The sequence below is a fragment of the Rhipicephalus sanguineus genome, chromosome 4, assembly GCF_013339695.2.
Source record: "Rhipicephalus sanguineus isolate Rsan-2018 chromosome 4, BIME_Rsan_1.4, whole genome shotgun sequence".
NCBI classification, from domain to species: domain Eukaryota; kingdom Metazoa; phylum Arthropoda; class Arachnida; order Ixodida; family Ixodidae; genus Rhipicephalus; species Rhipicephalus sanguineus.
In genome coordinates, this window is record NC_051179.1 from 202,771,090 (window position 1) to 202,789,633 (window position 18,544).

At 49.3% G+C, this 18,544-nt stretch overlaps 2 protein-coding genes across 2 annotated transcripts in view; both read right to left on the bottom strand.

Annotated features, from left to right (window-relative positions):
- LOC119391038 (uncharacterized) overlaps positions 1–18,544 on the bottom strand; it is a 595,212-nt gene that overhangs the window by 185,733 nt on the left and 390,935 nt on the right. The window lies entirely within an intron of this gene.
- LOC125758176 (uncharacterized protein K02A2.6-like) lies at positions 7,796–9,150 on the bottom strand. The gene has a single exon (XM_049415024.1). The coding sequence runs from the start codon at positions 9,148–9,150 to the stop codon at positions 7,987–7,989; it is 1,164 nt and encodes a 387-aa protein (XP_049270981.1). The 3' UTR covers positions 7,796–7,986.

Here is an 18,544-nt window from a genome sequence, read left to right on the forward strand (position 1 = left end):
AATGTCCAACGTAAAAATATAATTCGATGACATATTAGATCACCTCTTTCAATTAGAAATTAGTAATGTATTTGCGACGCATGCATCCATGAGTCATAAGAGAGCAGGTGTAGGTTTGTTTTCTCAGTCATTATCGTGGTCATATTCTTTACACCTCCCAGATTACACTCTCATATTTCAAGCGGAGTCAACAGCAGGTATTTTAGCCCTTCGAAAACTTCCATGAAATCAATCAACAGCTGTTGTAGTGACTGATTCCTTATTAGTGTGTTCATCCCTCAATTCAACTTCGCATTCAGCTACAATAACTTCATTCAAATTGTTAATTCCTGTAAACATTCGTCTAGTGCTGTCGGGCGGAGCATTGCGGCGCCTGCGACTCGTACAAACAAAACCGAGCTGCGGGCGAATGCCGGGGGTCGGCACGTATATCAGCTGGCTTCGGCGATGTTTTCCTGGAAGCGCGCCTTCGGAACCGCGTGGTGGTGTTGGCCGGCATATCTCCGTCAGCGCCTCGTACAACCGCGCGGTGGGCGCAAGCCATTGCGGGGGACTCCGACAGCGACGGCAGGGAGCGTCTGGTCAACAAGCTCGGGACTCCGACTTACAACTTGAAGTGCTCGCCACGCGCTGCGACTCTGCCGAGCTAAATGATCCCACGACTATGGTGTTGCAGATCTCAATGGTTGCAGGCATCCGAGCACCGTGGTCGAACCGTGTGAACATGACCGCTCGAGAGCGCCGTGCATGAACTTGTGAAGACCCCATGAACAGTGTTTTTAAGAGACCTAAATGGAGGGTCCGGGGGAGACAGATTTGGGAACATGCCGAGTGCGCATCGGAATAAACGAACTGCATTTACCCAGTGTTAATCTCCTCTCATCAGCGACATACAAGAGCTGGCTTTCTCGGTCCACACCGGAGAAAGGGGCACCCGAACATCACTGGCGCAGTCGGCAGGATGTCCTGCTGAGAAGACTGGGGAAAACATCCATCCTAGTGGAAGAGCAGACACGGGCTCACTCCATGGTGACGGACTCATCTCACCTCGGGCGTGAACTCGAGGGCGTAGTCGCTACTGCTGAAGCGCGAGGTGCGCAGACGGGTGTTATTCCTCTACTGGCTCGCAGCTTGTTATGACCAGTCGGTATAACTTAGCGAAATGAAACCTGACCAGAATGGGGGGCTGACGGATGTGGGCTCGAACGCCGATATGACTAGGGTCCCAGGAGGACCTTCGGGGGGGGGGGGGGTCAGGCTCTGACCAAATGGCGATGTTACAAATGCAGCTCCGCATTACCGAGATGGAATTAGCAATGGAACGGCTTAGAAGCAAGAGTGCCAGTGCCGCCGCAAATGCTGAGAACGCAGAGGCAGCTCGGAGTGAGGACAGGAGCTTGAGGTACACGAGCCTTTTGAAGGACGTGTTGGTGCCCATGCCTACTCAGGAATCACTCGTTCTATCGTGGTTCGACGACGTTGAGGCCACATTTGATTGCTATGATGTGCCACATGAGTGGAGAGTGGGCCTCATGTTGCCCCGACTAAATGAGAGAGCAAGGGGCTTGCTCGTTCGACTCAGTGCAGAGAACAGAAATCACTCCCTGATGCACGAGGGGCGAAAAACCGACAAAAAGAGCACAGGTTGCTTTGTCTGCGATTCCGTGGAGCATTTTGCGCGAGACTGCCCGACGGCGCAAGCAACTAAAGCAAATTTGGTGCGGAAAGAAAATCCAGACAGTATAGCGTAGTAGGTGTGGAGATGATTCTCAGGAAAACGCTGTGCAAGCATCTATATTTCACTCTATCGATACAATTGACCTTGCGTGCGGCCAGTCAGTTTCAAGGCAGCATCGATTCCGGTGCCGAGATCAGCGTGATCAGGAGGGCTGTAGTACCGTGATATCAACCAACGGGAACCAACCGAAAACTGACCAGCGCCTTCGGTGAGCAGGCAGTACCCGAGTTAGCCTACGTTCCACTCCGATTGGTTGGGAAACCCTGATATATTTGTCGCTAGAAAGGCGATAGGGGGATACTGTGCGTTGTCACTGATAAACTTGCAAGTGGGGTAGACGCGCTCACAACCCCAGATACGTACGAGCAGTTATTGGAAGAAACTGCGGTTGATCATGAACGGCCCGTCGTGGAGAAGCTACAGCCGATGGCTAAGGAACATGGTGAACCGATGCAAGTTACCGCGGAAGTTGAGGCGGTGTGCATCGACGATGAGACACAGCAAAGGGATCAGCTGGAGTGTGATGCAGATGTCGGTGAACGAGAGAATTTCAGGCTAAGCCAGGTGGCTGATCCCAGCCTTGAAGAAGCTTGGGAACAAGCATGGGCGCGAAGCCACGGAACGATTGCAATTGATAGGTTGCTGTACCGTAAAGACAACGTGGCTGGTAGGCCATGCAATCAACTGATGCTGCCACAGCCAAAACAAGCAGATGTACTGCGGTTAGCTCATGATTCGGGCTGGGCGGGTCCCCTTGGTAAAAAGAAGACACTACAGCTGATTAAGACCGCTTTCTTTCGGTCCGCAGTGCGAGGTGATGTCAAGCGGTACTGCCAAAGCTGCCACCAGTGCCAGATTAAAGCACGTGTGAGAGCACGCTACAGGGTGCCAATAGTCCAGTTCACAAGGCCAAGCACCCCATTTCAGATAATCAATATCGGCTGTATAGACCCCATTGACCCGCCTTCTACGTGGGGTCACAAGCATGCTTTGTGCGTGGTGGACCTCTGTACCAGGTGGCTGAGGTCGTGTGCCTCCGCTTATTAACCACTAAGGCAACTTGCGAAGCTCTGCTGCAGATATTTTCATGCATGCGCGTACCTGAAATGATTTGCTCTGAATGCGGCACTAACTGCACAGCCCAGCTCACTCAGGAGTTTCTAGCTAGGATGGGTGGAACCCCACGATCCTGTACCCCTGACCACCCGCAGAGCAATGGCCATGTGGAAGGGTTCAATGGCGTCTTTAAGAGCATGCTCTTCGATGTAGTGCGCAAACATGGTCGGAACTGGGACAGACACGTGTAGTTTCTTTAGTGGGCCTATCGTGAAGTTCCTAACGCAACCACACGAATTACTTCATTTCAGATGATGTTTGGGAGGACGCCCGTGGGGCCGCTAACAATACTTCAGAAAACTTGGTCAGGGGAGCGGGTAGTGCCGGATGGCCTAAGAACGTTTGCAGTTTATGCTTAAGCAAAATAAAAGCAAAGCTACAGGAGGTCAATGAGGAAGCAGAAGAGTTATCGTCTATAAATCAAGCCAAATCTGCAGCCCATTACAATCTAAGAGCAAAAAAAAATTCCAAGAGGGGGAGCAAGTTCTTAGGCCGGAGCCCAGCAACACAGAAACACTAGCTCCGAAATGGACAGGACCGGCAACGGTGGTTCGCCGCGACGAGAGGCCGTACTCATACTTAATCGAGTTAAATGACGGCAGCCGTCGAAGTGTTCATGTGAACAAGTTGCGTGAGTACGTAACTAGGGTAAGCTCCGTGGGAGTTATATTTGAAACCGACGAGGAGTTCGGAGGTGTGCCAGCGCTGCCGAGGAGCACGCAGGGAAGCAACATCTTCTACGCTGGAGCAGATCATTTAACGGACGTGCAGAAGCAAGAGCTAAGAGACTTATTAAACAGCTATTCACAAGTTTTTCAAGACACTCCGGGCAGATGTAGTGCAGGAGTACAAAGGATCCGCCTAAAGACAGGGAGTGAATCCAAATGAGCCTACAACTACCGTGTGCATCTTGCCTTAAGAGGAGAGGTAAAACGTCAGGCTCATGAGCTCTTGCATTTGGGGCTGATATATCCCACAGAATACCTTCGCGCGCCCTGTGGTATGCTTAGCGAAAAATGGATGGGGGCATGCGCCTGTGCGTCGATTACAGACCGCTGAACGCGATCACTCAGCGCGATGCGTTTCCCATGGGCCGAGCAAATGAGCTGCTTTACGAAATAGCGGCAACCAGTTACATCATGGTAATCCACATGCTACGCGGGTATTGGCAGGTACCTTTCGACGAGGAGGCAAAGAAGTACAAGGCTTTCGTCACTCACGAAGGGCAATATGCGTGGCAGGTGATGCCGTACGATCTGCCCAACTCAGCTGCCACTTTTCAGCGCATGATGAATCAGGTTCTACAGCCGCATAGGGAATATGCGTGCTCGTACATTGATGATGTGGTAGTGTACTGAAACAAAATGGAAATACCACATGGGTCACTTAAGGGAGATGCTACAGACGATAGCTCAGGTGGGACTAACCGCTAACGCTGATAAATGCAAGTATTCACTGCAGGAAGTCAAGTACATTGGCCACATTATAGGTTCAGATAAACACGCACCCGACCCAGAAAGGGTTTTGACGGTTCAAAACATTTCTCGACCGCAGAACAAACGCGAACTGCGGAGGTTTCTCGGGCTGTGTAATTATTACCAGACTACGTGCCCGGGTACTCTACGTTAGTGTTACCGCTAACCGATTTGACAGGGCGCCGGGTCCCACAGCAAATACCGTCGAGCGACGCCGCGCAAAAAGCCTTTGAAGCCATTAAAAAACAGTTATCAAGTGCGCCGACACTTCACGCGCCTGAGTTAAGCAAGGGCTACATTTTGGGAACAGATGCATCCGATGGAGCTTTAGGAGCATGCCTTGCTCGAATCGATGAAAAAGGCAGGGAAGCCGGTGGCTTTCCTCAGCAAGAAGCTAACACCGGCCGAAACCCGTTTGGCCACGATTGAGCGAGAGGCTTATGCTGTTATATGGGCCTTACAACGTCTTAATACGTGGCTTCTTGGTGCAATTGTCGCGGTGGTGTTGACCATAATCCTCTAAAGTTCCTGCCTTGGACGTCCACTCAGAATGCACGGCTGATGCGCTGGGCGCTGGCACTGCAGAAGTTCAATGTTACGATCGTGCACAAAAAGGGTAAACTTCATGCCAACGCAGACGCGTTGTCTCGGCTGGCAAGCTCGCAAGCTGTGGTAGGGTGCTGCTCGTTCATGTACTGGACGCCACCTTCAAGCCGTGAACCCAGCCCACGTCGCTAAGAAGACACTGACACCGTCAGCGACAGTCGAGCCAGCCGCAAACTGAAACGACTACCCCCCCCCCCCCCCCCAATACAGACCCCTCCCGGACAAGCCTAGAGCCACGGCGACGAAGACAACAAGCACAATGACGGCCGCAGTGTCCCCTGCAGCGGTAGTGATGCAGCCGCCCAGGGAGCCGTCGGCATTCCGTGGTTCATCGTGTGAAGACCCCGTGACCTCGCTGGAGACGTTTGAAAGGGTCTCGATATTCAACAACTGGGACTCCGAGGACAAGCTGCGCCACGTCTACTTTTACCTTGAAGGCACAGAAGGACCTGGTTGAGAATGTGTGTTGTTCCGTACCCCGGAAATTTTAAGAAACATCGACGATTATATAATTCTCGGGCCATTTCAAATCAAAGTAGAGAAACATATTAAGATTCTCAGCGTAATTTTTTCCGAAAATATGTCCTGGAATGAACACGTGAAAACCTTATTGCCAAAATTAAGCAGAGTAGCCAGTGTATTAAGCCGGAACCGCCACACTTTTCCTGTTAGCATTAAAAGAATGTTATATTTCGCGCTCTTCAACTCTCACTTATATTATTGCACACTAATATGGGGAAACACAACATTATCAAACTTACAGCAAGTATTCATGGCCCAGAAAAAAGCACTTCGTTCAATAGAAAACGCCTCGTTTCTAGAACACACAGAACCTCTATTCCACAAACATAAAATTATGAAGATTCACAACATATACAAACATAAACTACTGAGAACATACAAAAATGCCACATTAGGAAGAACAGAGCTATTCGAAGCAATAGCAAATCTCCGAGCAAATACAATTTCCTATCCTTTCAGGTATCACCCACCATACCACGTTCCTTTCTCGCGTACCCATTATGGAAAAGAAAAACTTGATTACGTACTCGCAACCACACTAAATGAACTAGAACAAAGAAATGTTGATGTTCTTAACTGTACTAAAAAAACCTTACTAGATCTGTTTATATAAATGTGTTGGAACTACTCATGTTCGTATATTTACAGCAGCCGGTTTTACTAAAGTGATTGCACATTAAAACATACATTGGTGTTTTTTTTCAGTTCAACAACGTAGATTAGGTAACTACTCTTGGTAGTAGCATTTGTATATACTGCGGCTACATAGACTTGCTTAGATGTTTCGTCCAGTCACTGCTGCTGTACGGGTGACCAGAGCTTAGTCAAGCTGCGCAAGCGCAGCTTTTTTCTCTGGTCCCATATTTTCGCAGTGACAATGCACTGTATTGTCTGAAGCGAAAATAAAATTTGATTTGATTTGATTGAATCAGGAGTCCACTCTTCGAACCTGGGACGCCTTTCGGAGCGCTTTCCTGGAGACGTTAGCAAGCGTAGTCAGAAAGGAAATAGCCGCAGCCTTGCTGGAGACACGGGTCCAACTTCCAAATGAAAGCTGGCCATCTTTGCACAGGAAATGACCGGCTATTTCGCCACGCTGACCCTGCCATGCCCGAGGACAAGAAAGCCCGCATCCTCATGCGAGGGGTAAAGCAAGAGCTCTTCGCTGGTCTGATGCCGAACCCACCTTGGACAGTCCAAGAATTCGTCCCAGAAGCGACGACGACTGAGAAGATACTGTAAATGCGAACCCGCCAGTACAATCGCCGTTTGATTGAAGACGGCCCAGTTGTTCATACCCAGCACCTCCACCAGATGTCACGTGTCCGTGACATCGACGAAGACAGCAGTCGGCGTTTTCAAGATGAAACTGTTTATTTGGCCAAACTTGTGGCCGGGAAATGACAACTCGAACTACAGCGATACACGCTGTACACTGATAGCGGCGAACAGGGCGTCGTCCGTCGATAAACTGACAAGCGGTGAAGCGCGTCGGCACTTATACACAGGCCGTCGAATATTCCAGCGTTATCGCTGGTTGTCGCGCAAGTTCTAGAACAAGATCGAGTGTTCACGCCTTGCGCGCCATCTTAACAAAACGATCTACAATAATCGGGAAGCTTCTCGAACAATGAGGCGCGGTTTGCGCTGAACATTGCTGACAGTATTTGTGGGCGAAAACCTAATACAGCAAAAGTGATAATAGGAAATTCACGTGGCAATATGAATGTATGCATAGGAATTATACTGGTCAAGGCACTGTGGGATTTTAGTGGATTGGTACTATTATATCTTCGTCTAACCAGGGGCGAGACCGGCAGGCAGCACACGATGGCTAAGTGCAACACATGTTTATTCGGTCACACAACCAACTGTCTAACAACCAGGAAGGAAAAAGGGGCGGTTGCTTATATACATGCTCGAGCCACTACCACACCGAGCGTTGACGTCACGAAGCCCAACAGTCCGAGTCCAGGTCACCGCTGATAGCGAAGCGCGTCTGCGTCAGCACCACGATGCACAAACACGATAACACAACACTCCTCTCCCCTCACGAGGTTTCGTCTCACGGCACGTAACGGTCTGGCGGTCGCCTCAACCGGGTAGAACGTCGAAGCTGCGTTGTTGATTGTCCCGAGGGGTCGCCGTTATGGGGACCACTGTCGAGCGTCGGACCGCTGTCGTGTAGAAGGCCCGGAGACGGCTCGGTAGAAGACCCTCCCGATTCAGCTGCTGGTGACGTCAAGTTCGATGCTGGTTGGTCCTGATCGTTGAGCCGAGTAGGCGTGCTGGTCGAGGTGTGCTCTCTAGTGTCCCTGAAGAGCGGACCCTTGTTTTCCACTCTCGGCCCGTCCAGTACGGTTCCCGCCGCCTTAAGCCAGCTCCGGTTCTCCTGAAATGTACGCAGTCGCAGGTTATCAGCGTGAACGTATCGGTCCTCGTCTCCGACGCGAACGATGTACATGCATGCGCTGCACCGCTGAGCAATTGTACCCAACAGCCATTTGTCGTCGTCCGGGCGGAGTCCTTTTACCAAAACCTGGTCGCCTTCCGAAAAGTCTCTCCATGGCCCTCGTTTCTGGTCTGCGTGGAGCTTCGCCTGCTCCCCCTTTTCGCGCATGCGTTGTTCCATGTCGGGTGCAGCAGACTCAGCCTGGTTCTTGGCTGCCATGACAAGAAGATCTGGGCCGGGGTCTCACCAGTGGTGCTGGACGGGGTGTTGCGATAACTGAAGAGAAATTGGTCTATGCGATGTTGCATGGACTTCTTGTCTCCTTTTCTTTCTTCGTCTAGTATCTGTTTAAACAAGTCCTTCTTGACGGTCTGAACGCACCGTTCGGCGCTACCATTCGAAACTGGGTGATAGGGAGGAGATTTGGAATGACGAATTCCATTCCTGCTCAGGAATGTTGCGAAGTGCTGCGATGTGAATTGGGGCCCGTTGTCGGTCACGATCTCCTCTGGTAGTCCGTAGGCCGCAAAAACACCTCGCAACTTCTCTACTGTCTTTTCACTTGTTGTTGTTGTCATGACAAACACCTCAACCCACTTCGAATGAGCGTCCATTAGGACCAAAAAGAAATGCTGGTCCCTTTGCGCAAAATCTAGATGAACTCGCTGCCATCTACGCGTTGGCCAGCCCCATGACATTAGTGGCACTCTAGCTGCCGCATTCTGTGACAACTGACAAGTGATGCACTCTTTCACCGCTTGCTCTATGTCTAGCGTTAAGCGAGGCCACCAGACATGACTCCTTGCCAGCATTTTCATTCGAGTCATCCCTGGGTGACCTTCGTGCAGCATTTCTAGAACCTTCTGTCGCAACGAAGCTGGTATAACCACGCGATTGCCCCATGTTACGCACTCTTGGTCTACCGACAGTTCGTTACGGCGAACGAAGTATGGTGAAAGATCGTCGTCCGACACATGCGCAGGCCACCCGTTCTGCGTAAAAAACAACACTTTGGACAGCAATCGATCTTTACGCGTTTCCGATCTGATTTCCCTTGCCGACAATGGAGCCTCGTCTAGCACCGAAAAGAAATAAACGCCCTCCGACTCCTCTGCTTTGTCTCGGAGCGGTAGCCGTGAAAGCGCATCGGCATTTTGGATTTCGCTTGCCTTTCGGTAGACCCATCGGTAGTCATACGCTGCAAGAATTAAGGCCCACCGCTGTATCCGTGCTGCTGCCATTGTAGGGATTGGCTTGCCATGCCCGAAAATTCCAACAAGGGGCTGGTGATCTGAATAAACGGAAAATTTTCGACCAAACAAAAATTTGTGGAACTTCTTTAGACCAAAAATAACTGCAAGAGCCTCTTTCTCCAGGTGGGCGTAGCCCTGCTCTGCCTGACTTAGTGTCCTCGACGCGAACGCTATCGGTCTTTCGACCCCCGCGATTTTATGAAATAAGATCGCCCCTAGTCCATATGCCGAGGCGTCGCACACCATACCAAGTTCCTGATCCGGATTGTAGTATGCTAGTACTCTGGGATGCATAAGCCAATCCTTAGATCTCTTAAAGGTATCCGCCACCCTGTCCGTCCATTGCCACTTAACATTTTCGCCCAACAACTCATACAATGGTTTCAGCTCTGCTGACATGTTCGGAACGAATTTGCCATAAAAATTGAGCATGCCCATATATGCTCGAAGCTCCTGTTTGTTCTTGGGTGTCGGCGCGTCTTTGATAGCGCGCACCTTATCATCGGATGGCCGAATGCCATTTGCGTCCAGCACGTGACCCAGATACGCCACCGATGTTTCAAAAAACTTGCACTTTTCTTTGCGCAATTTAATGCCTCGTTTCTTGAACCTTGTCAGCACGCTTTCCACCTTTTCCCAACACTCCTCAAAACTTTCCCCGGCAATCAACACATCATCCAGGTAGCAGGCGACTTTATCTAGGCCTCCTAGAACATCGTCCATGACTGCCTGGAATATCGAGGGTGCACTGGTTATCCCATACGGTAGGCGTGTAAACTTAAACAGCCCCATGTGCGTATTTATCGTGAGCAACGACTGCGAGTCAGGGTGCAACTGCAGCTGCTGATACGCGGTTGAAAGGTCAAGCACAGTGAAATATTTGCACCCATGCAAGGCTACAAACAAATCTTCCATGACTGGCAGCGGATAATGATCGGTGCGCAAGCAGGGATTCACCGTCATTCTGTAGTCTCCGCAAATCCTGACCGTGTTGTCTCCTTTTGGAACCACCACCAGCGGCGTGGCCCAGTCGCTTTTTAGGACGGGAACAATCACCCCTGCGTTCTGCCAGGCCCTCAATTGTTGGGAAACGGGATCTCGGAGTGCGAAGGGCACCGGTCGAGGTTTACAAAAGACCGGTGTTGTGCCCTCCTTCAGCAACAAGCTTACTTGACAATCCGTTATCTGTCCGAGCTCTGGTTCAAACACTTCCGAGAACCTTTCAAGCAAGCTAGCTACTCGATCGATCCCCACCCCATCCACACTCAACCAATCCAATTTAAGAGATTCCAACCAGTCTCGCCCTAGCAACGCAGTCTCACTCTTTTGCAACGTACGGACAACGATCAGAGGCAGCGTCGCTGTCTGGTTGTTGTGCTCTACCGGCATCATCAGCTTGCCCAGAACCGTTAACGGCGTTCCCCCATAGGCTTTTAGCTTTATGCTACACGGCAACAACGGTCGCCCGGCCCAGTGTCGCTGATAGAGAGTCTCGGGGACGATAGAAACAGACGCGCCCGTATCTATCTGCATCGGCACATTACGACCCCCGACCCGTACGTTTACAGTATAGTTTCGGACACTCTCGTTACACGAAAATACATTCTGTAGCAAAATATTGTCCTCACCACTACTGTCCTCCGCATAGTGTGCTGTGCTGGCGGACGATCGGCACGCTCTTGCCAAGTGGCCCACTCGTTTGCAGGCGCGGCAGCGGTATTTCCTGAACGGGCACCTTCCGTCGGTGTGGGAGGTGGCTCCGCATCGGTAACAAGCCCAACCGGTTGTTTCTTTCGCTGGTCTGGGTTCCATGTAGTCTCCACGCGGCTGTCCCGACCTTGAACTCAGAGCTTGTCGTTGTACGGCGTGGACACCCAGTTCTTGCCCCTCCGGCTGGAATTTCTTCGTCTCGGAACGGGCTAGTTCAATACTTCGGGCTAGTTCGCACGCCTCTGCAAACGTCAGTGTGGCCCTCTTCAGAAGCACTGCTTGCGTTGTCTCGTCTTTCAGCCCGGCAACGAAACGGTCCCGCAAAGCTTCATCCAAAAATGCCCCGAAATTGCAGGAGGCAGCCAGACTCTTCAATTCCAACGCAAAGCCCGCCACCGGTTCTGTGTCCTGCTGAATCCGGCGGTTGAATCGGAAGCGTTCGGCTATGACCATGGGTTCCGGAGCATAATGCTTCTTGAGGGCTTGAATTAGTTGCGCATATTCTTTCTCCTCGGGCTTCGCGGGAGCTAGTAGATTTTTAAGCGTGCGATAGGTTTTCTTCCCAATAGCGGTAACCAACACCGAAACCTTGAGGTCGTCGCTCACCTGGGTCGCCCGAAGGAAGTGCTCGAACCGCTCGATGTACGATTCGAAATCCTCGTCTCCGTCCTCGAGGAAGGGTTCGAACTTGCCAGCCGCTGCCATGTTGAAAGTCTTCCGCTCCCAAAAGTGCCTGGCGTCTGTCGGCCGTGCGGATTCACCAGGGTCCCACCCTCGTCGCCACTATTATATCTTCGTCTAACCAGGGGCGAGACCGGCAGGCAGCACACGATGGCTAAGTGCAACACATGTTTATTCGGTCACACAACCAACTGTCTAACAACCAGGAAGGAAAAAGGGGCGGTTGCTTATATACATGCTCGAGCCACTATCACACCGAGCGTTGACGTCACGAAGCCCAACAGTCCGAGTCCAGGTCACCGCTGATAGCGAAGCGCGTCTGCGTCAGCACCACGATGCACAAACACGATAACACAAGAGGTACATCCCTATTTCGCACTCCCTCCGTGATTGACCTGTACTTACAGCCTCTTCAGCAAGCAACAAATATACACGTCGGACATTGGTGTGTTGCATCACGAGACGTTTATGCCACACAGTGGCGGCGGAGATGTCGGGCGGAGCAATGCGGCGCCTTCGACTCGTATATACAAAACCGAGCTGCGGGCGAATGCCGAGGATCGGCATGTATATCAGCTGGCTTCGGCAGTGTTTTCCTGGAAGCGCGCCTTCGGAAACGCGTGGTGGTGTTGGCCGGAACATCTCCGCCAGCGCCTCGTACAACCGTGCGATGGATGCAAGCCATTGTGGGGGACTCGGACAGCGACGGCTGCGAGCGTCTGCTCAGCGATCTCGGGACTCCGATTTACGACTTGAAGTGCTCGCCACCGACTGCGACTCTGCCGAGCTAAATGACCCGACGACTATGGTGTAGCAGATCTCAATGGCTGCAGGCATCTGAGCATAGTGTTCGAGCAGTGTTAACGTGACCTTCGCTCGAGAGCGCCGTGCATGAACTTGTGAAGACCCCGTGAGCAGTGTCTTTAAGAGACCTTATGGGAGGGTCCGGGGAAGACGGATTTCGGAACGCGCCGAGTGCGCATCGGAATGAACGAACTGCGTTTAGCCAGTCAATGTCTCCTCTCATCAGCGACATACGAGAGCCGGCTTTGTCGGTCCACAACGGAGAAAGGAGCACCCGAAATTCACTATTGCGATTGCTATTGGTGCCAGAACATCGCGGGACATTTGTAAACGAGATGGCCGACTTACTCGCGTGAGCATTCTTTGATGGTCCAATTTTATCACGTATGCCTCTTACAGGTTCAGAAAACTTTCTCTTTTTGAAGATTTTTCGCACTTGCATTTCACATGGGATAATAAATCGTGTCCCACGCGCAAATTGGAATTATCCATCACTAAACTACGATACCGTCTTCCACCGCTTAGTTTTTACTTAAACAGATCTGGTCTTCTGGAGCCATCCCCTTTGTTACCTAGCTGTAACGAAGCTGAAAATAGCGACCATTATCTACTTAGACGTCGCCGTTTCAAAAATCAAAGGAAAAGAGGCTTTTGATTTTTACTTAAAACATAGAAATACCACTAAGTGTTCTAAATATTCTCCGCTTTGGAGCTGCTTCATTGGAATATATTAAGAGGAACGTCTGCGGGGCCTCTGGGAATTCCTGGGTTACACAAGGATATTACCTTGCTAATTCATTGATCCCCAGTCTTCTTACCAAACCAAAATTATTAACCACAGTATTATCGTTATTAAGCATTAACTTTTCCCAGCAAAAATAAATGATGTATTACAACTATTGCTTCTCGTTGTAAAAAAAAAGAAGTCTTCATTTCATTATTTAGTTTTTCTGCATCACAAAAATTACTATATTCTGTTTGAAAAGACTGCACATTTCACTTTTCCTGCCTTTTATTTAATGTTCGCATTTACATTACCAGCCGGCTTTTTGGCCGTACTCCCGTAGTGTACGAGACAGGTATAAGCCAGCAAGCAAGGAAGCTGCCGGCTTCGATTGTCGTCGGGGCTTTGGACCCCATGCCCAGGGCGCTCGCCCCGGTCGAGCGTGACCTCGGCCGCCAGCAAGACTTCATATGGCGGCACAGCATCTTCAAGCTCGAGCAGGCGAGCCACACGACAAAGCGTGTGCACGCCATGAACGATACCACGACGGACTCGACATCATGTTGCGCGGTGCTACTGTATATAATACTAGGCAACAGAGAAAAAAAAGAAGAAAAATGCAGACAAGCAATACAAATTGTAAAGCAAGTACACACGTAACAAAGCACGAGTGAAAAATGAAGTTGATTACACGTTAGTGAGATGTTCATCGACTGCAACTATCAAGTCTTTTAGTGGTAAGGAGCGGATGTTACCAGGCAGGGAATTCCACAGTTGTATTGCGCGCGGAAAAAAACTGTATTTAAAGGTAATAGTACGTGCAAAGAAAGGTGTTACGTTCAAAGCGTGGGAACTTAGGGTACAACTTTCATCAGTAAATGTGATGAGGTTACCGGCACAAAGGCCGGAGGATGAGTCATTATTTCACGTAAAAAATTTAAACATTCGTTTTGGCATCGCGAGGGTTGTGATGGAATGTTTAATGATTGAAGGGCTGTGGTCGGGGAGAAGTTGCGGCTATAGTTTGAAAAATGAAACGGATAGATTGACGGTGAATGTTATCTAGCGAGCTTATTTCACAGTGTTAGTAAGGGAACCAGGCTACAGGATACATATTCGAGAGTAGGGCGAATGAGTGATTTGTATAAAAGCAGTTTAGTATCTGGAGGGGCGTTAGGTAAGGTGTGGCACAAATAAACAAAATTTTAGCGCTTACCGCGTACATGGTCAATGTGGCTAGTCCACGAAAGGCGTTTGGTTAAAATTACTCCTAAATATTTGTACTGTGAATCTTTAATAAACACAGTGCCACCCAAAGAATAGTCAAAAAAGAAGGGGTTACGCCGATTGGTAAAATACATTACGACTGTTTTAGGGCAGTTAACGTTCATTTCCCTCGTGTCACACCAGTTGCTAAAAGATGTGAGTGATTGCGCAAGGTGGTAATGATCGTCAATGGAATTGATAGTTTCATAGAGGACGCAGTCATCTGCGTGGAGTCTTATTTTAGATCAGATGCTATGAGGTAAAATATTAATGAAAAGTAAAAATTATAAAGGGCCTAGAACAGATCTCTGAAGAACACCGGTGGTGACGTCAATGAGAGATGAATCTGTCGAGCTGAAAGAAACGAACGGTGAGCGCGAACGAAGAAAAATGGCTGTCCAAGAAACAATACGAGGGTTATCGAGAAGGACGTTTAGTTTTAACAATAGCTTAGAATGAATGATGGAGTCAAAAGCTTTGGAGAAATCAATTAAAGTGACATCTATTTGGTCATCTAGGTCTAAGACACAAGCAACGTCATGCATTAAATCGACTAATTGCGTAACAGTACTATAACCGCGACGGAAACCATGCTGAGCTGATGATAGGATATTATTATTGTCAAGGAATTCGATTATATGTCTGTGAATGATGTGTTCTAACATCGTGCAAGAATAAGGTGTACGAGATATTGGTCTGTAATTAGAAAAAAGTTGTTTATCGCCTGATTTATGCAAGGAAAGTACTTGGACAGATTTCCATGAGCGTGGTACCACACCAGAGTCCAAGAATTTCTGAAAATTTAGGGTATTATGCTGTCCATAAAGAGTATCGTGCGAGAAAGTAATTAGAAATGCCATCGGAACCAGTGCATTTTTAGTATCAAGTTTCAGGATAAGGTTTAAGGCACCATCACAACTTATTGCGATATTTTCTAGTTTGTTAGTCTGAGCAACATACCTAAACTCTGCAACTGTATGGTTATCGAGAGTGAAGCCAGATTGGAAGTATGAGTTGAAAGCATTCGAAATGACAACCGGGTCGTGAGTTAAAAGCATCGTTAATCTTAAAACAGGTACTGCCAGTCGTGCTAGGCGATACTGACGTCCACAACTTGCGAGGACTTGATTTTAGTACTTGAGGAAGTTGGACTGAAAAATAGATATCTTTAGCACTTTTAGTAATAGTGCTAAGTTCTTCCTCAGCTTTTTCAAAGGAGACGCGAGCCTCAGCATCAGATTGTTTACATTTACGCAGCCTGTTAACACGTCGTGATAGGTGCAAGATATCACAACCTACTGTTGCAAAATATTTCTTTTGCTGCTGTATATAATCTCGCCTCAATTTACGTAATTGTGTTTGTTCTGTTCTGCAGCAGTAACGACGCATCGGCGGCAGCCATACGAAAAGCCTTTATTTCATACAGCGGCGCACTTCTATAGATAACGCTGCATGCCGGTCAAGCACACGTCATCGGTGGTGTAATCTTACCAGACTGCGTGCCGGATACAGAACATTCCTTCCTCCTTAATTTAAAGCTATATGCTTTTCTTTCCGCGATCGTAATTAGAGGCTTGGTAGCGGTCAGGCGGGCGTCTTGTGCGATTACTTCTTCGCAAAGAAGCCTCTTCGGGTGAGGCCGTGGTTCAAGTTGCTGTGATGCTTGAAGGCTCCGCTGCCGTGTGTTCTGCACCAGGCTGCGATGCCGGTTGCACTGTTGAAGCGGCGTCGTCTAATCGTACATGCTCAAGCTGACCTGCAGTAGCATCACTAATCATGGAGTCACCAGGGGGAGCATCTCCTGAGGGAGTTGATGGAAAGTCCTCATTACGGGCACCTGGAGGGTGAGCTTTTGCGATATCCGGGAGGAGTGATGTCTTTGAACACGAAGTCCAGCTGGGTCTCAAGTGGTCGATATGCACGAAACGAAAATGGTCTCCGACTTTCACTACAAACGTGGAGTCGCTTACTCGTACCAGGACAGCTTCGTCCCACGACAGTGGTTCCCCTCTCGTAGTCTTCACAAAAACTGCGTCACCAGCTTCCATCTACGGGTCCCTTCCTCGGCCCTCACTGCGATAGGTGGCGTCTCGGTCTTGACGACTCCTCATATCGTGTACAAAACTTGACTTCAGGAGCGAAAGCTTTACTCGAGGTTGTCGTTTCAGGAACAGCTCAGCCGGCATTCTTCCTGTTACAGAATTTGGGGTGTTCCTGTATGCAAGCAAGAAGTCGTTAAGTCGCTGATGCAGAGTTCTGTGTTGACCTGTGAGGTTATCGTGAATGACTTGTTTCAGTAGAATGGCTTTGGTTGTTTGAACTAGCCGTTCTGCTGCCCCATTCGATGAAGTATGGTATGGTGGCGTACGCGTATGCCGAATCCCGCAGGAAGAGGTAAAATCGGAGAACTCCTGTGCAGTAAACCGAGGTCCGTTGTCACTGATAATTTCCTCCGGGCAGCCATACGCTGCAAATATCTCTTTCAGACGGTCGATGTAGTGCCGTCGATGTTGACGTCGTTGTAGTGCGGAGACATTTTACTTCTATCCACTTTCAGTAAAAGTCGAGAAGAAGAAATCAGTTGGCGCCATCCTTCATGACGAAATCGACATGGACTCTCTGCCAAACATGAGTTGGATAAGTCGATGCATGCGATGGCCCTGGTGCTTTCGCAGGCATGGTCGTTTGGCACACTTGACATTGACGGACAGTGGCTTCAATGTCCTTGTCAATTGACGGCCACCAGACAAGCGACCTAGCAAGCATGTTCATTCTTTGCATTCCTGGGTGCTCTTCGTGCAGCAGTGTTAGCACCGCTTCTCGGAGTTCGTCCAGAATGATGACTCGCTGCCCCACGTGACGCTGCCTTGCTCGCATGAAAGTTCGTTTCGACGAACGTAGAAGGGGTCAGATTGATCATTATAATGCGCTGGCCAGCCAGATAAGGTAAACTGCACGACTCTGGAAAGAATGCGGTCCCTTTTAGTCGCACTAGCCACCTGGCTTGCGGTGAGAGGCGTTGAATCAAAAACTGCTAGACATTCTTGTGTGTCATCTTTATGATTGACTGGAAGTAGCAGCCTTGAAAGGGCGCTAGCAACTTCCATGTTTTTGCCGTTTCTGTTACCACAGTGCGTACTGATAAGCTGCTAACATGATAACCCAACGCTGAATCCTTGCTGCGGCCATAGAAGGCATTGGTTTATCAGATGCAAAGATGCCTAACAGCGGTTGGTGGTCGGTATACAACGTGAATTTCCCTCCGTACAGGTATCCATGAAACCTGCTTAGACCGCAAATTTTGGCCAGGGTTTCCTTATCACCTTGCGCATAGTTGCGCTCTGCTGCGTTCAACGTTCTGAAGGCGAAGGCGATGGGTCTGTCTGAACCGTCAGGTGTCACGTGGAAAATTGCGGCCGCGCGACCGTAGGCCGAAGAGTCGCAGCTTAACCCGATTGGCGTCTTCACGTCGTAAAACGTCAGAACTTGACTGTCGATAAGGCGCTGCTTGGATTCCACGAACGATCTGAAACATGCTTCCGTCCACATCCAGGTCTTATCCTTCTTGAGCAGGTCGTACATTGGTGCAGCGACAGTAGCCAAGTCTTTGATGAATCTTCCGTAGAAATTCAGGAGGCCCAAGAAAGCTCGCACTTCGTTACGTTACTTGGCTGAGGTGCTTCCAAGATGGCCTTTATCTTTGTTGCTGTTGGCAAAATACCATCTGATGTCACTTTGTGCGCAAGATAAATGACGGACTCCTTGAAAACTTCATACTTCTGATCCTTTACGGTGATATTGTGCTGTGCAAATCGTTGAAGCACCTTTTCCACGGTTTCTTGACAGTCATCTACGTTATCACCTACGAAGATGAGGTCATCGATATAGCACCTCACTTTTGGAATCCATTTTAGGATATGATGAACAGAAGGACGCGTTAATACGGTACACAAAGAAGAAGGTAGACACGGTGGTCCGAGAGAGTTACCTGGTGTCTCTCGGTGTCGACGTACCGACATACGCAGTTGAGCTAACTGCAAGTGGAAGAACCGTTCATCATCAATGTTGTGGAATTCTTGGGCTGTTTTTAAAATGGCTACATTATTATTATATGTCTGCTTTGAAAAGGGTCGCCTTACCCTTCAAAAACTATTCGAATAATATTCGATTTGTATTCGCATTCGATTCGGCGTCATC